Here is a 13,009-nt window from a genome sequence, read left to right as displayed (position 1 = left end):
TCTTCTGTCGGCCGACTAGAGTTGCAAATAATGATATTAAATGTTTAAAAAAAATGCTCATCAAAATTTCCCAGAGCCAGAAGCGGGTCAACAAGGAAGAATTTAAATAGTTTGACATTGCATCTTTTGTCCAATCAGCAGTCCAAAACCCAAAGATATTTAAAGTCATAAATGACAAAGAAAAACAGCAAATCCTCACATTTAAGAAGCTGGAATGTTTGATTTTTCTGCTTGAAAAATGACTGAAACGATTAACGGCCTAAACAAATCATTGCAGCTCTATTTTAGACAAAAAAATAGAAATGATGTTGTTTATTAAGTAATTAAATGTCAATAATACAAAATAAAAGTCTGAACTGGGAAATATCGGGTGTTTTTTTAAACTATTGATCACTTTGTGCTACTAGAATCCTGATTTTATGAAAAAGCTGTTTTCTGTTATCGAATCCTAAAAATCTTGTTTTCTTAAGAGAAAAATCTGCCAGTTCACTGAGAATATTTCAAGTGATTTGAGGGTTTTAAAGGAACAGGTCAACATTTATGGGAAATACGTTTACTTTCTTTCTTTCTGAGAGTGAAGATGAGAAGGTGGATATTATTTTTCTGTCTGCTTAGCTTAGCATAAAGATTGGAAGCAGCTATTAAACGCGTTGTATTTTCAATGTTCAGACGCTACACAAACAGAAATGAGTTGAAAATATTTAACCATACTTTATGCTAAGCTAGGCTAACTGCACCCTGACTCCAAATCTGTACAGTAACACACAAACTCTCACACTCTGTATTTCCCAAAAGTGTTGAACTGTTACTTTAGAACTAGAACTAGATGACGTCTCCTCCCTCATCCTAGACCGTTTATATTTAGCATCATGTCATCATGCAGAAACCTTCATCGGATCATGTTTAGACAGACCTGGGAAAATAGCATTTTAACGCAAAACATGCACACTGTGACATAAATGTGATTCTTTGGATTTGAATACATTAAAAAAACACTAATGGGAAGCTAAAGACTGATATAAAAAAAACTCAAACAAGCAGAATAAATAACAGACTTGCCCTTTAAAGATTCCTGCACAAGAATATTAAAAATAACTCTTCCAGAAATATTATTATAAAGCTATATATACATATATATATACATATATCATTGTTCATTATCCAAATTGTTACTCAAAAGTTTTAAAACGCAGAGAAATACACAGTTTATTCAAATTTATGCACGATGCTAGAATTTCCAGGAAAACACGGGACTAAATGTAATATAAATAAAACTTTACTAATCGTCCATGAACATGTTTTCTAGCTGAGTCACGTCAGATAGATTTTCTTTTGCTATAGAGGACAACAGCTCCCATGATCCCACGCTGCCTCATGACCTTATTATTCTAATGTGAGACAGACCCCTAGTGGCAGAACATACATGAATGAAAACGTTCACACAACTCAAACTTTATTTGTTTGTCCTCAAGTTTTCAAACATATAAAATGTATAAAATCAAGATGAAGACAGTTGAATGTTTCCATCTGATGTTGGTTAAAGACGCCGTCTTGATGTGAAATCTGTGATCCTGCCTTTAAAACACAACGTCCCTCCGTCAGGGGAAAAATCTGACTGTTTAGAAAACTCAGAGGGTTAAAGTTCACTTTGTGATCTTTTATAGAGACTCTTTGAAATGTCCTATTTTGTCCCCCACTTTTTATTTTTTTCACAGTTAATTGTGAAAAATGTTCTGGAAAATAGTTTGCACCAAAAATGTTTACTATCCTGTGTTCATGAATAATCAGAAAAATGAATTTCCAACTGGGAAAATTCATGTTTTTCCCAGCTGGGAGCTCTAAATGTTTGGCAGACGACATGCTGAGTTGTCATATATCATATATGCAGAGACGTGGTGGACAAACAAAGGTCTAAATGTTTGGTTTGTCACTTTTTATTAAGTCTGGTTGCCATATTACATATCAATGTTTTCGCTCACGTGTTATTTGTAATACATTTAGCCTGGTGTTACCTTTAGTTTCTGTTCATATTGATTAGTTAGAAATGTTATTTATGAGCATTAACCCTGATGACAAGTCAGATTAAGTGTCCAGTTTGTGGTCTTTTATATTTATAGGTGTCATTTTCACATGTTTTTTAACTTACACCAAGAAATGTTAACTATGCTGCATTCATGTGATGTCGGAAAAATTTGAAAAATTAGTATTACATTGTGACACTTAGTTTCTGTCCACATAATGTGACCTATACGGGGTTCTGGAAATCCTTGAAAAAGTGCTTGTAATAAACTTTGTTTATTAGCATCGACCATGATGACGAGTCAGGTTAAGACATATTTCCGTGGTTTAAGGGAACGCAACGTCCATGTTGTTTCCACTTTATGACTTAAAAGCTCATGAACGACTTCCAAACTTTTGGGAAATGGGACAGTCCGAGGAGCACCTGAATGCAGCACTAACAAAAGAGAACAAATGGTTTCTTGCACAATAAGAAAACAGACAGTGAGTCCTGATTGAACTTGACTCATGAACTCATACGAACTCTAAAGTCTCTCCTGTTAAAGTACAGATCATCAAAATAACTTTTAAGGCAGTTTAACTTCACATTAACCCTTCTGTCCTCGCCACAAAGTGTCACCCCTGTTTATGTTTAACTGCCACACACACACACACACACACACACACACACACACACACACACACTGAATGTGCATCTTGATGCCTTCAGATCAGCTCGGCCTCACAGGGAGGGCGGTTTTGCAGAGCGGGGCTGGGCCGGGTGTATTTCAGGAGCTCGTTGATTCATTGGTCTGCCCGGGAATCCATTTCCATAAAGAGGATCTGGGCATTTTGCTGAGGCATCGGAACCCACCATATATACCCTATTTCATTTTTCACTGTCTGTGGCTTTGGCAGTGTCTCCTTTTCTTCCACCAAGTGTGTCTTGTCCTCTTCTTCTTCCTCCTCTCAATAGGTGAGAAATCTTCTTTTTAATTTCCTCATTTCCAGCCTCTCTGAGAGCAGCATCTTTTATTTTACCACAGAAGGAAAAAAAAAAGTAGAAGTTCACTTCTTGACTCTTGTTTCTAAAAACTCCAAACGGGGATCAGAGACGTTTGTTTCTCCACCTCTGACCCATCCTGACATCCTGAACTCGCTTTCTACACGTTTGTTGCCGACATTTGACCTTTTCCTGACAGACCTGAATTTATGAGAGCCGTTCAGCTGCACTGCGGCGTGTTTTATGGTCCTGAAGCTGAAACTCAGACAGCTAAAATACCAACTTGTCATAATGTTATCTGAAGAGTTGTCAATGTGATGCTTTCAAGGTTTGAAGTCAGAGAAATATTCTGCCTTTTGACTAAGACTACAGTTGTTTGTTTGGTCCCTGAAGTCTTTAAACTGTGTGTCTCACTGACAATAATTGGACACCTACTTTATTTTTTTTTTATTAACTGCTTCATTAATATGGATATACAGCTGATGATGCCATTAATGGTTAATAACTGCATTTATTCATCTGAGTGTCTGCAGGATTTCTCTCTGGGCTATTATTTCTTTTCTTTTTTAGCATCCTAGTTTCTAAATTTGTCACATTTAAGTTTTCTTGTTAAAATAAACAGTGTTTAAAGGTAGATTTGGGTATTTCAGTTGCAGCAAGTCATTTTGAAGCTTTAAAACAAAAAGAAAACCGCAGCTCAGTGTGAGAAAACTGTCGCACTCAGGCGGCTATAAAAGAGAAAACATCAAGATTCTGGTTTTGATAATTTGACAAAACATCTTTTCGACTAAGATCAGATTTATTTGTTTAAATCACCTTAAAATCTGCACCATCTTTTGCCTCAAAAGATGTGAAAATGTTTTGCTTATTGGCAGTGAAAGTTTAGTCTCCGTGACAGTTATTGGACAGACTAAGTCTTTATTAAGTGCTTGATTAATATGAATGTTCAGCTGATGATCTTATTAATGGTTAATTACTACATTTGTTGTCTGAGTGTCTGCAGGATTCATTTCATGGCTGTTGCTTGTTTTACTTTTGGCATCATAGCTTCTAAATTTGTCAGATTTAAGTGTCATTCTTGTTAAAAGAAACTCAGAAAGGTAAATTTGGGTCTGTCAGTTCCAACAAGTCACTGTGAAAGTTACAAAAAGAAAATTTAAAGAAGTTTTACACCAAATCAAAAAAGCTAAATTTGGAATGAGAGCTGAATTGATCATTGATCATCGATCATTAAGATTTGGACCTTCAATAGTTTAATTTAAAGGTATCAGAGATGAACTTTATTTAATGATATTCCACCAAATTAACCCTTCACCTGATCCGGTTGTAAACTGCCGGGACGCGACACCTGATCCCGCCCGTCCCAGTTTAGTTCAGTCGACGTCGCTGCTCTTCAGCTGTGGCCTCAGATCACGTTACAGCACAAATATTCCCGTCCATCCATCTCCGTCTGAGTGACAGAACATGCTGATCTCAGAGAACCTCATACTGACATCCTCCATCTGAGCGACCACGGCGTTCAGATGGTCACATGTTTCCTCCCCTCAAACGTGTCCTTCTGATGTGTGTGTGTGTGTGTGTGTGTGTGTGTGTGTGTGTGTGTGTGTGTGTGTCCTCATGCAGGTTTGTGAACCGCAAAAACCGCCAAGATGTCTGAGTAAGTCTGAACATCATCATCCTCTCTGATCACTTCCAGCAGGTTTATTATTTCTGTGAAAAAACAAGCACACAATCTTTTTTTCCCCTGAAAATGGGTGTAAAAAATCAGTTTCCTGCTTTGTTTTGTTTGTTTCTCAATAATGCGCTAAAAATATTTGTACCATGTCAACATACACACACTCTTAGTCCATGCAAAAAATGCAGATTCTGATTATTTTTAATAATATGCAATATACACAAAATATGAACAATGGAAAATATAAAATAGGCAGAATAAAAAATACAAAACAGAACAATAAAAAGAAAATAACAGGCCTGTAATAAAACTGTTTGTGCAAATAATCATAAAATACATTTAAAAGTTTAAAATAAATAAATTAATTAATATTTTTACATCAGGATAATTTAAATGAATGAATCTAAAAAAAAAAATATGGAAAATGAATTAGAAAAATTATCTTTAATCAGATTGGATATTTTCTCTTTGAGTGAATTTGATGTTAGTTGTAAATATTAATGTATATTTCAGTTTATGATTAAATGCTCTGGTGCGACTTCCTCCCAAACAGGAAAAAGCTGACTTCCAGCCGCAGGCATCACCTGAAGGTAAACCAACCACTTCAGATAATCTAGTTAGATTTTATTAAACCTCACAAAAATATAAAGTTTCATGTGCTGCAGCAGCAGCTGCCTGTTTGTCCATATAAAACAATTCAATTAGCTTCCCTGACGTTTCCGTGATGTTCGTCCTGCAGAGCCTGATCCTCCAGATCGCCCAGAACTGGCTGGAGCAGGAGAAAAAGGACGCCACAGCGGCTAAAGACGCCTACATGGCCGAGCACTGTCCCTCCCCAGACCTGGGCGGAGATCAGGCCGCCCTGATGGTGAGAGGAGCGAAACAACACAACAACACATCGACAAGTTAGCTTCAATACAGTCACAGCTGCTTTTAAATAAAAGTAATAAGTTCATACTCTTTATCTGGGGATTGTTGAAAGGCATTCTGGGAAATACAGATAACTGAAGTAGAAAGAAAGCCATTTTTATTGAAATACTCAATATTCTCCAGAACTTATCTTGTGAAATGTCTTCCTGGGTGTTAGTTTTCATCTTTGGGTGCAGTACAGTAATAGATGTGAGACATGTTTAGCCTAGCTTAGCACAAAGACTGCAAACGGGGGGAAACTGTTAGCCTAGCTCCATCAAAAGTGAAAAAATACGCCTTTCAAAAATGCCAAAAAAAAAAAAAAGCTGTTTGATTTATAGTTTTTGGAGAAAATAATAATCAAAAATGTAGACTAGTTCTATGTGTTTTCAGTAGCAGTAATGTGCAAAGCCAGGTTAGGCTAATGACTTTTTTGCCAACATGGACATTAGCATCCTTCTTTGTGATACTGAACTTTAAAGAATCTATCAATCAGTCCTCGAAAGTTAGCAGCACAGAGCTAAGATTCAATTGTTAGCTAGTTAGCAACGTCGTCGTGTAGTTTTCTCTTTTCAGAGTTAGCACCAAAGTTGACACACATTTAAGTGTACCTGTGGTTACACCTACATATATGTAACATGAGAACTGTGTGTTTGTGTCGACAGGAAACATGCAAGAAGCTGCACGCCCTCATTGACAAGATCGATGAGGAGAGGTACGACATCGAGGCCAAAGTGCAGAAGGCCGACAAGGAGGTAAACTCCCCCTGACAGAATCACGTCAGCGAGGACGTTCATAAAGACGTTAAAACTAAAATAAAAAGCTTTGCTGCTCTCGCAGATTGAGGACCTGAGGATCAAAGTGGTTGATCTGAGAGGTGTGAAGAAACCCGCCCTGAAGAAGGTGCGTATGTCCGCTGACTCCATGCTGAAGGCTCTGCTGGGCTCCAAACACACCGTCAACATGGACCTGAGGTCCAACCTGAAGCAGGTCAAGAAGGAGGTGAAAGAGGAGGTGAGTTCACCACCTGAGAGAAATAACTTTAATTACTGCAGGACACAAAAAAGAAACATTTGGCCAACTTGAATCTTTTGTTGATTTACTTTGGAAAAACTGGAAAACCTTAAATCTTTCTTTCTTGTATTTCAAAAAGTTGAGAAAACTCATTAAAGTGAAAGTGAATAATGGTTAATAATTTTATATTTTCAATTGCAACCACTGCTCACTGTGAAATCTATCATTTTTGGGGGTTTCTAAACCTTAAAGGTCCAAGTTTATCTAAAGAAGAAAAATAAATGATCACAACAAAAGATTTTTTAGTCTATTTAAAAACTTAAAGCTATATGTATATGTAACATATTAAAATATAATATAAAAATGCTATGTATGTTATATATTTTTTTAAGTTGAATGTTTCTATTACTACAAATGCTTAGAAATCCATCATTTATTCAAGATAACGGTGCGTTTACTGCTAGCCATTGCTAGCTAGTTGCTATAACAGGAAAACAGGTTATGTGTCAGAACGTGAGGTTGTTGAATATGACTGTTCACAATGTGAATAAAACTGTTTCGTTTTGCCTCCTCTGCAGCCAACAGAAGCTGTGGGCGACTGGCGTAAGAACATCGAGGACAAGGCTGACAGGAAGAAGATGTTCGAGGCCGCCTAAACGTGTCGCTGCTGTCCGTCTGTCTGTTTATATGAAGTCTTATATGTGCTGTGGAACCAGGCGGGTGTTTCGTGTCTCGGTGTGATGTCACGCAGGGCTGAGCGGCAGGTAGAGAGGAGACACTCTGCAGGAAGTTTGCGGGAAGTTTCAGCTGTTTGATGATTCTTTTTTCTTTGAGTCTTTTTTTTTTTTGGGCACTTTGTTCGTCTGGAGGGAGGGGGAGGAGTTTCTGAGGAGTTTCTGCAGGTTCACACAAAACACAACAAAAAGTCTTAATCTCCACACATTCAGGGAAACACACACAAACTGAACGATGTCTTATCGAAACAATAAAATCAAATGTGGAAGAAAATATGTGTGTCTTCATTTTTATTTACAGGACAGCAGCCATGATTTCAGAAATATGAATGACATTTTTTACTCAACACCAAAAAGAATGGCTCTAAAATGTTTGGTTTTGTGAAATAATATTGTCATAATTTTTAACTTTTATTCTAAACATTAAAACATAAATCTTGTTTTCCCTCCCATTTGAATTTATTCCTGAATTTTTTATTAATTTAAAATCAGTCTCATCTGTCTGGTTTGTAAATTTGTCTTTTTTCCTGATTCCCCAAAAAAGTACACTTTAGCAAATTCAAGCTTATTTTGCTGGAAATAATTTAAAATGCTAATATAATTAAGGTTTCAGTGTTATGATAACTGTTACAGAAAATATCAGTTTAGCTTTATGATCTTTTCAAAATAACTCCAAACAATGACAAAAACCAAAGCATATGATAAAGTGCAAAAGGTCACATGGATATGACATCATGTAAGTGGGTGTGGCATCACATGCAGTGACACCTGAGTTCAAAAATCACAATGGTAAGACGTTAAATATCTAAAAACAAATCCCAGCTGGATGATACAGGACCCTGACACAAAGCTGAGGGGTCTTGAATCAACCTCTAACCGCCCCCCCAAAAAAATATTTGGCACACATTTGACACAAAATATTAATTTTAAAATGATTTTATGGCTTTATTTTGCAGTAATGACCTGCTCACTGTACATCATCTTGCTTGTAACATGATTATGTACCAAAAAATCAATAATTTTGCGTAAAATAGTACTTTTTTTTAGCAACAATGTGCTTTAGAGAAATAACAGACCTTAGCAAAGCCATGTATCAAAATGTGTGTGTGTGTGTGTGTGTGTGTGTGTGTGTGTGTGTGTGTGTGTGTGTGTGTGTGCTGCCCCTCCCCTCACACTGCTGCTGCTGCAGGAGGAGATTGACAGCAGGTGAGCTCAGGTGAGCTCAGGTGAGTTCAATCAGTAATCAGGGTGGTTCAAAATGAAGCAGAGTGCAGCAGGACAGAGTCAGTGAATCATTCAGCAGACGTCAGTCAGTGTGTCTGTAGTCTCGTTCTGTGTCGGCAGGTTACACTGCTCGTTGCCGTTGTTATCATCATTTATTAACTTTAATTTCCACAGTGTTGGAAATTGAAAAAACTGACCTGACATGAAGACATCAAGACAAACTCTGCAACTATAGCTTTGAAAAAAAGTAATATTTTGTAAATTAAATGGAAAAATAGCAGGATGAAATTCTCCCAGTATCACATTTTACTGAGGTGATGTTACAGTTCGCTGGTGTCTGAGTGTATTTATCATCAGGTTGGTTCAGAGTTTTGGATCATCGTCTCTGTTTACGTTCAGTATCTGTTTGTATCCGACTTTGAAATGTGCAGATAACAGCAGCAGCACCTGCAGCTCTGTTTTACACAACATCCCAACTTTTTAGGAATCGGGGTTGTAATATTAGGAGGCAAAGGACCAAATAAAAGAGAAGGGTGCACCCGACCTGAGCATACAGCTCACAATGATGAGTATTATAATTTATCACCGGTAATAAATCTTAATGCAGAGAGATAAAGAGCATCCAGGGACTTCAGAGTCACAGCTGAAACATGCATGTATGAAATGTCACCACGGTCAAAGACTGAAGGATTCAATAAACATCTTTCTGCAACACCGAGGAAAATATGTTTTTATTTCTAAAGAAGAAACCAGTTTTCATTAAGTGGTCACCAATCTGGTCACATGATATTTAAATTTACTTTGACCATCAAACCTCCAGTCTTGTGGCAGTAAAATAAAAACTAGAATCCAGAAATACGGCATCTTCACTTTTTATTTTTTTGTTTATTATTATGCTCCAGTATAAGTTGTTCTCTTCAGGTCTGTTTTGTGTGACAGGTCAAATGATGTGTGTCACGTGACTTGCCAAAGTGTTTCGATTGTAGATTTTTATATTTTTTGTGTATAATTAGACATTTTGTCCTGACGGTGGCTCTGAAGGAAAGACCGCAGGGTTCATCAGTGTTTTGTGAAACTAAATCAACAAAGTGTTGTTCAGATGTTGAGTCTGATGTTGGTGTCATTTAGTGTGATAGGAGTTCCTGTAGTTCTTTAATGATTCACCTCTCTGCTGGTTTCAGACACACCCCACCCTCCACACACACACACACACACACACACACACACACACACACACACACACACAGATGCTCTCACACTCCTTGTATGGTGCTCTGAGCTCTGCCTCCGGCCTGCTGGGGGCCCGGGGCTCCGGGGCCTCTTAAGTTTCCTCAGCGGCTAACTTTATCCTGTCGACCTGCGGGGGAATGTGAGGAGACGCCTCAGAGTTATATTTGGATCATGTGACTTCACCAAGTCTCCCTTTAAAAAAAAAAAAAAAAGAAATGCAGAGTTTTCTCTCCGTCACTGGTCTGCTGGTCTCATTCTTATTCTTTATGCTTTTTGATATTTTGTGTTTAGTGGTGAATCCCATGAAAAACAAAAATAAAGACAAGAGGTGAATATTTCACTCTACAGTTTGGAGGTTTTCTGTCCCTCTGTCCACAAAAAGGAAGAGATGGATAAATAAATTACCCAAACTAGCAGAGGTCACTCAGGACAGTGCAGGTGGTGAAGCACCTGCTGCAATGTCCTGCACCTTCCAGATGCAACATTAACATGACCTCCACAACAGAGCAGTCAAAAAATAAAATTACTGCCTCGCTGTTGTTTGTCTCCACCGACCAGTCAAGTTACAGTTTTCATCCAGGTCTGTTCAGACTCATAAAATGTCTGTAGTGAATATTTTCATATGAAACTCACCTGTAACTTTGAAGGAATTAATAAAAGATATTAAGTGTATTTTCTCCTCACTATGTGTGATTCCAGTGAATAATTTCCAGGTAGAAACCTGCTGTTTTCACTTAGAGACTATTTATTCAGAGGAGGACTGAGGACTGATAGAGAGCTGAACATCATGATGTCACAGTTGACCTTTGACCTTTTGCACAGCCAAAAATGTGTTTAGCGAGGTCACCGTGACCTTGGCCGTTCTTGCGATATCACCATCACACTTTTGGGAGATAATGATGAGCTCTGCACTTTAAATAAATGCAGCTAAAAAACACGATCAAGAGGATATTTTTTATCACAAAAGAGAATTTAATGATTCTCTGTGGCTGATAGTTTGCTCAGAGGAAGTTTACTCAAGAAAAATGCACATCTTATCTTATTATTGTATATTTTTATCTTTATTTTATTATTAATACTCTTTTTTTATTACATACTTGTTCTGTTACTGGCTTACTGATATTTTTTATATTGCTTTACTAAAATATCACCACATCATCTATCAAATATGAAAATAAAATCGGAAAAATAAGTTAATTCACCTCAAAACTAGTTTAGAGAATATTCTCATGTCAGCTGAGGAAGCTCCAGCTGAGCTCCAGCATGGATTAAAAAGTCCTTAATGTGCTCAGAAAAACGGACATTTTAAGTTTTAATCAGCAACTGAGCAAAATCCACCGACTGAAGATCGTCTGATGCAACCAAAAGCTCCAGAAGTTTGTGATCAGATGGTTTTGACACATTTTATGATTAATTATCAACATTTTTTTTTGTTTAAAGCAAAAAATATTTACTATAAATTTAAAATAAAACCTTTGACTACAGTTGTCTGGGCGTTGGTTTGGATGCGACTCTCAGTCCTGCTGGTTTTCATGTTAGCTGCTTAATTAGGTTCTGATTTACACTCAGGTGGAAGCTGTTAGTTTTAATTAGCTGTAAAAACTCAGCAGCACTGAGGAGGAGAAGGACTGAAAACCATCGCGTCATGAAGAAAACCAGCAAACTGATGACTGGTCGACGTCCTCAGTGAGAAGAATAAGAATAAGATCCATGCATGCAGACTGACGAGCTGCAGGATGACACTGACCTCAGGTCTCTCAGAGGTCAGAGGTCACCGTCCCCTTCGACTAACATGGTCCTCTGAAAACTGATGCTGGTTATTTCTGGACTAAAGCTGCTGGAGATGATATTTTGTGCTGGTGGTCGACATGAATCACATAAATATAACAGAAATAGAGACAAGAATTAAACATTTGACACACGACAGTTTGGAAGTTTTCAGTCTGTCGGAAGCAGCATGTCCACATCAGGTGGGTCAGAGGACACGTGTCCAACACATGATGAATATAGAGGACGCTAAAGGACACAAAAATATAAATAACATGAATAAAAGTCTCACTAGTGTCTCCTGGAGGAGGAGACACATGATGCTCAGATGTTTCTGCTGAGAGCTGTTGGAGGTCGTCCTGCTGATGTGGGTGAAGGTTCATGACCAGTAGGGGGCGTCTTTGTTCTGTTTTTCAAGTTACAGTGTCAGATCAGGTTGAGTTTGGATGATAGATTATAGATTAGATATGGATTTTTTTTGTGGTGGTTGTTGTTTTGTTGCTACTTTTTTCTTTGTAGTGATCTTTTCGGCTGTGTTCTGTATTTTTCCTCCATGATGAACTTTGACTCAGGTGTGACTGTACAGTTTGTCATAGGAGGATCTGTACCTGTGCAGAAACAGTTTGAAGCCCTTCTTTGTCCCAGCTGATGAAAATGTCAGGCAAAATGTTGTCGCTGCCCTTTTTGGGGGAAACGAGCCACAGAACAAACACTTTAAAGGGACAGTTCAAGCCAAAATAAAAAAACTTACTTTTCCAAATTAGTTTTTCACCTGAAATTTAATGTTACAGTTTTGTCTACTGATAAAAATATATAAATTGTATTCTTAAAGTCTGTGTAAAGGAAAAAATAAGTATTTTTTTCTTGGCTTGGTGACGCAGCTATGGTCCCCTAACACTATATGATCTCCAAGAACCAACATGGGAATGACTCTCTCAGTCCAAATAAACTCAGCAGTTCACTTCAGCTCGCTTCAGTTCCAACAACCTGACACAGAGGAAAAAAATACCGTCCTGTCACCACCTTCTGGCTCTGGAGGCTCAAACATGTCTGGACACGTCCAGTAAAGCAGCTGGAAGCAGCGTCCATGTTTCAGGTCATCTTCAGGTCGTAGTGGTGTTTGACACTGAGACAGCGGAGTGAACACGACCCCAGCGTTTCAGAGACAGCTGCTCACTTTTATAATATAATAATAATGACCTCATAATTTTGAGACTTAAGTTTATACCTGGTGACTTTTTTTAATCATTCAAATTTAGCTGGATGGTTAATAAAATGTTTCTGTGGTGTGGAAAAACTCAGAACACACATTTATTGTTGCTTCACACGATCTTTAAATTGCACACATATATTTTTCTTTTATCAAAAGATGATCAGCGTACTTCTGAACTGACTTATGAAGGAAAATAAAAAAGTTGTTACAATTGTTCCCCATCTCAATATAAAGAGGAACTG

The 13,009-nt window shown here is 37.6% G+C and overlaps 1 protein-coding gene across 1 annotated transcript; it reads left to right on the top strand.

The window, feature by feature from the left end:
• The first annotated feature begins 2,884 nt into the window (after window positions 1–2,884).
• Window positions 2,885–7,607, top strand: LOC146317085 (troponin I, fast skeletal muscle-like). The gene is made up of 7 exons (XM_084733716.1): window positions 2,885–2,974; window positions 4,625–4,658; window positions 5,230–5,266; window positions 5,416–5,544; window positions 6,251–6,340; window positions 6,426–6,599; window positions 7,178–7,607. The coding sequence occupies exons 2-7, from the start codon at window positions 4,651–4,653 to the stop codon at window positions 7,253–7,255; spliced, it is 516 nt and encodes a 171-aa protein (XP_084589842.1). The 5' UTR covers window positions 2,885–2,974; window positions 4,625–4,650; the 3' UTR covers window positions 7,256–7,607.
• Window positions 7,608–13,009: the final 5,402 nt, after the last annotated feature.

This window comes from Lutjanus erythropterus, chromosome 13, assembly GCF_056507025.1.
Source record: "Lutjanus erythropterus isolate fLutEry1 chromosome 13, fLutEry1.hap2, whole genome shotgun sequence".
Lineage (NCBI taxonomy): Eukaryota > Metazoa > Chordata > Actinopteri > Lutjaniformes > Lutjanidae > Lutjanus > Lutjanus erythropterus.
This window is presented reverse-complemented; position numbering and strand designations above follow the sequence as displayed.

Excerpts from the sequence above, each read along its gene's own strand:
- LOC146317085 (XM_084733716.1), top strand. Across the intron at positions 5,545-6,250 it reads GAGATCAGGCCGCCCTGATG|GAAACATGCAAGAAGCTGCA; the intron begins GTGAGAGGAGCG and ends TTGTGTCGACAG. Across the intron at positions 6,341-6,425 it reads TGCAGAAGGCCGACAAGGAG|ATTGAGGACCTGAGGATCAA; the intron begins GTAAACTCCCCC and ends CTGCTCTCGCAG.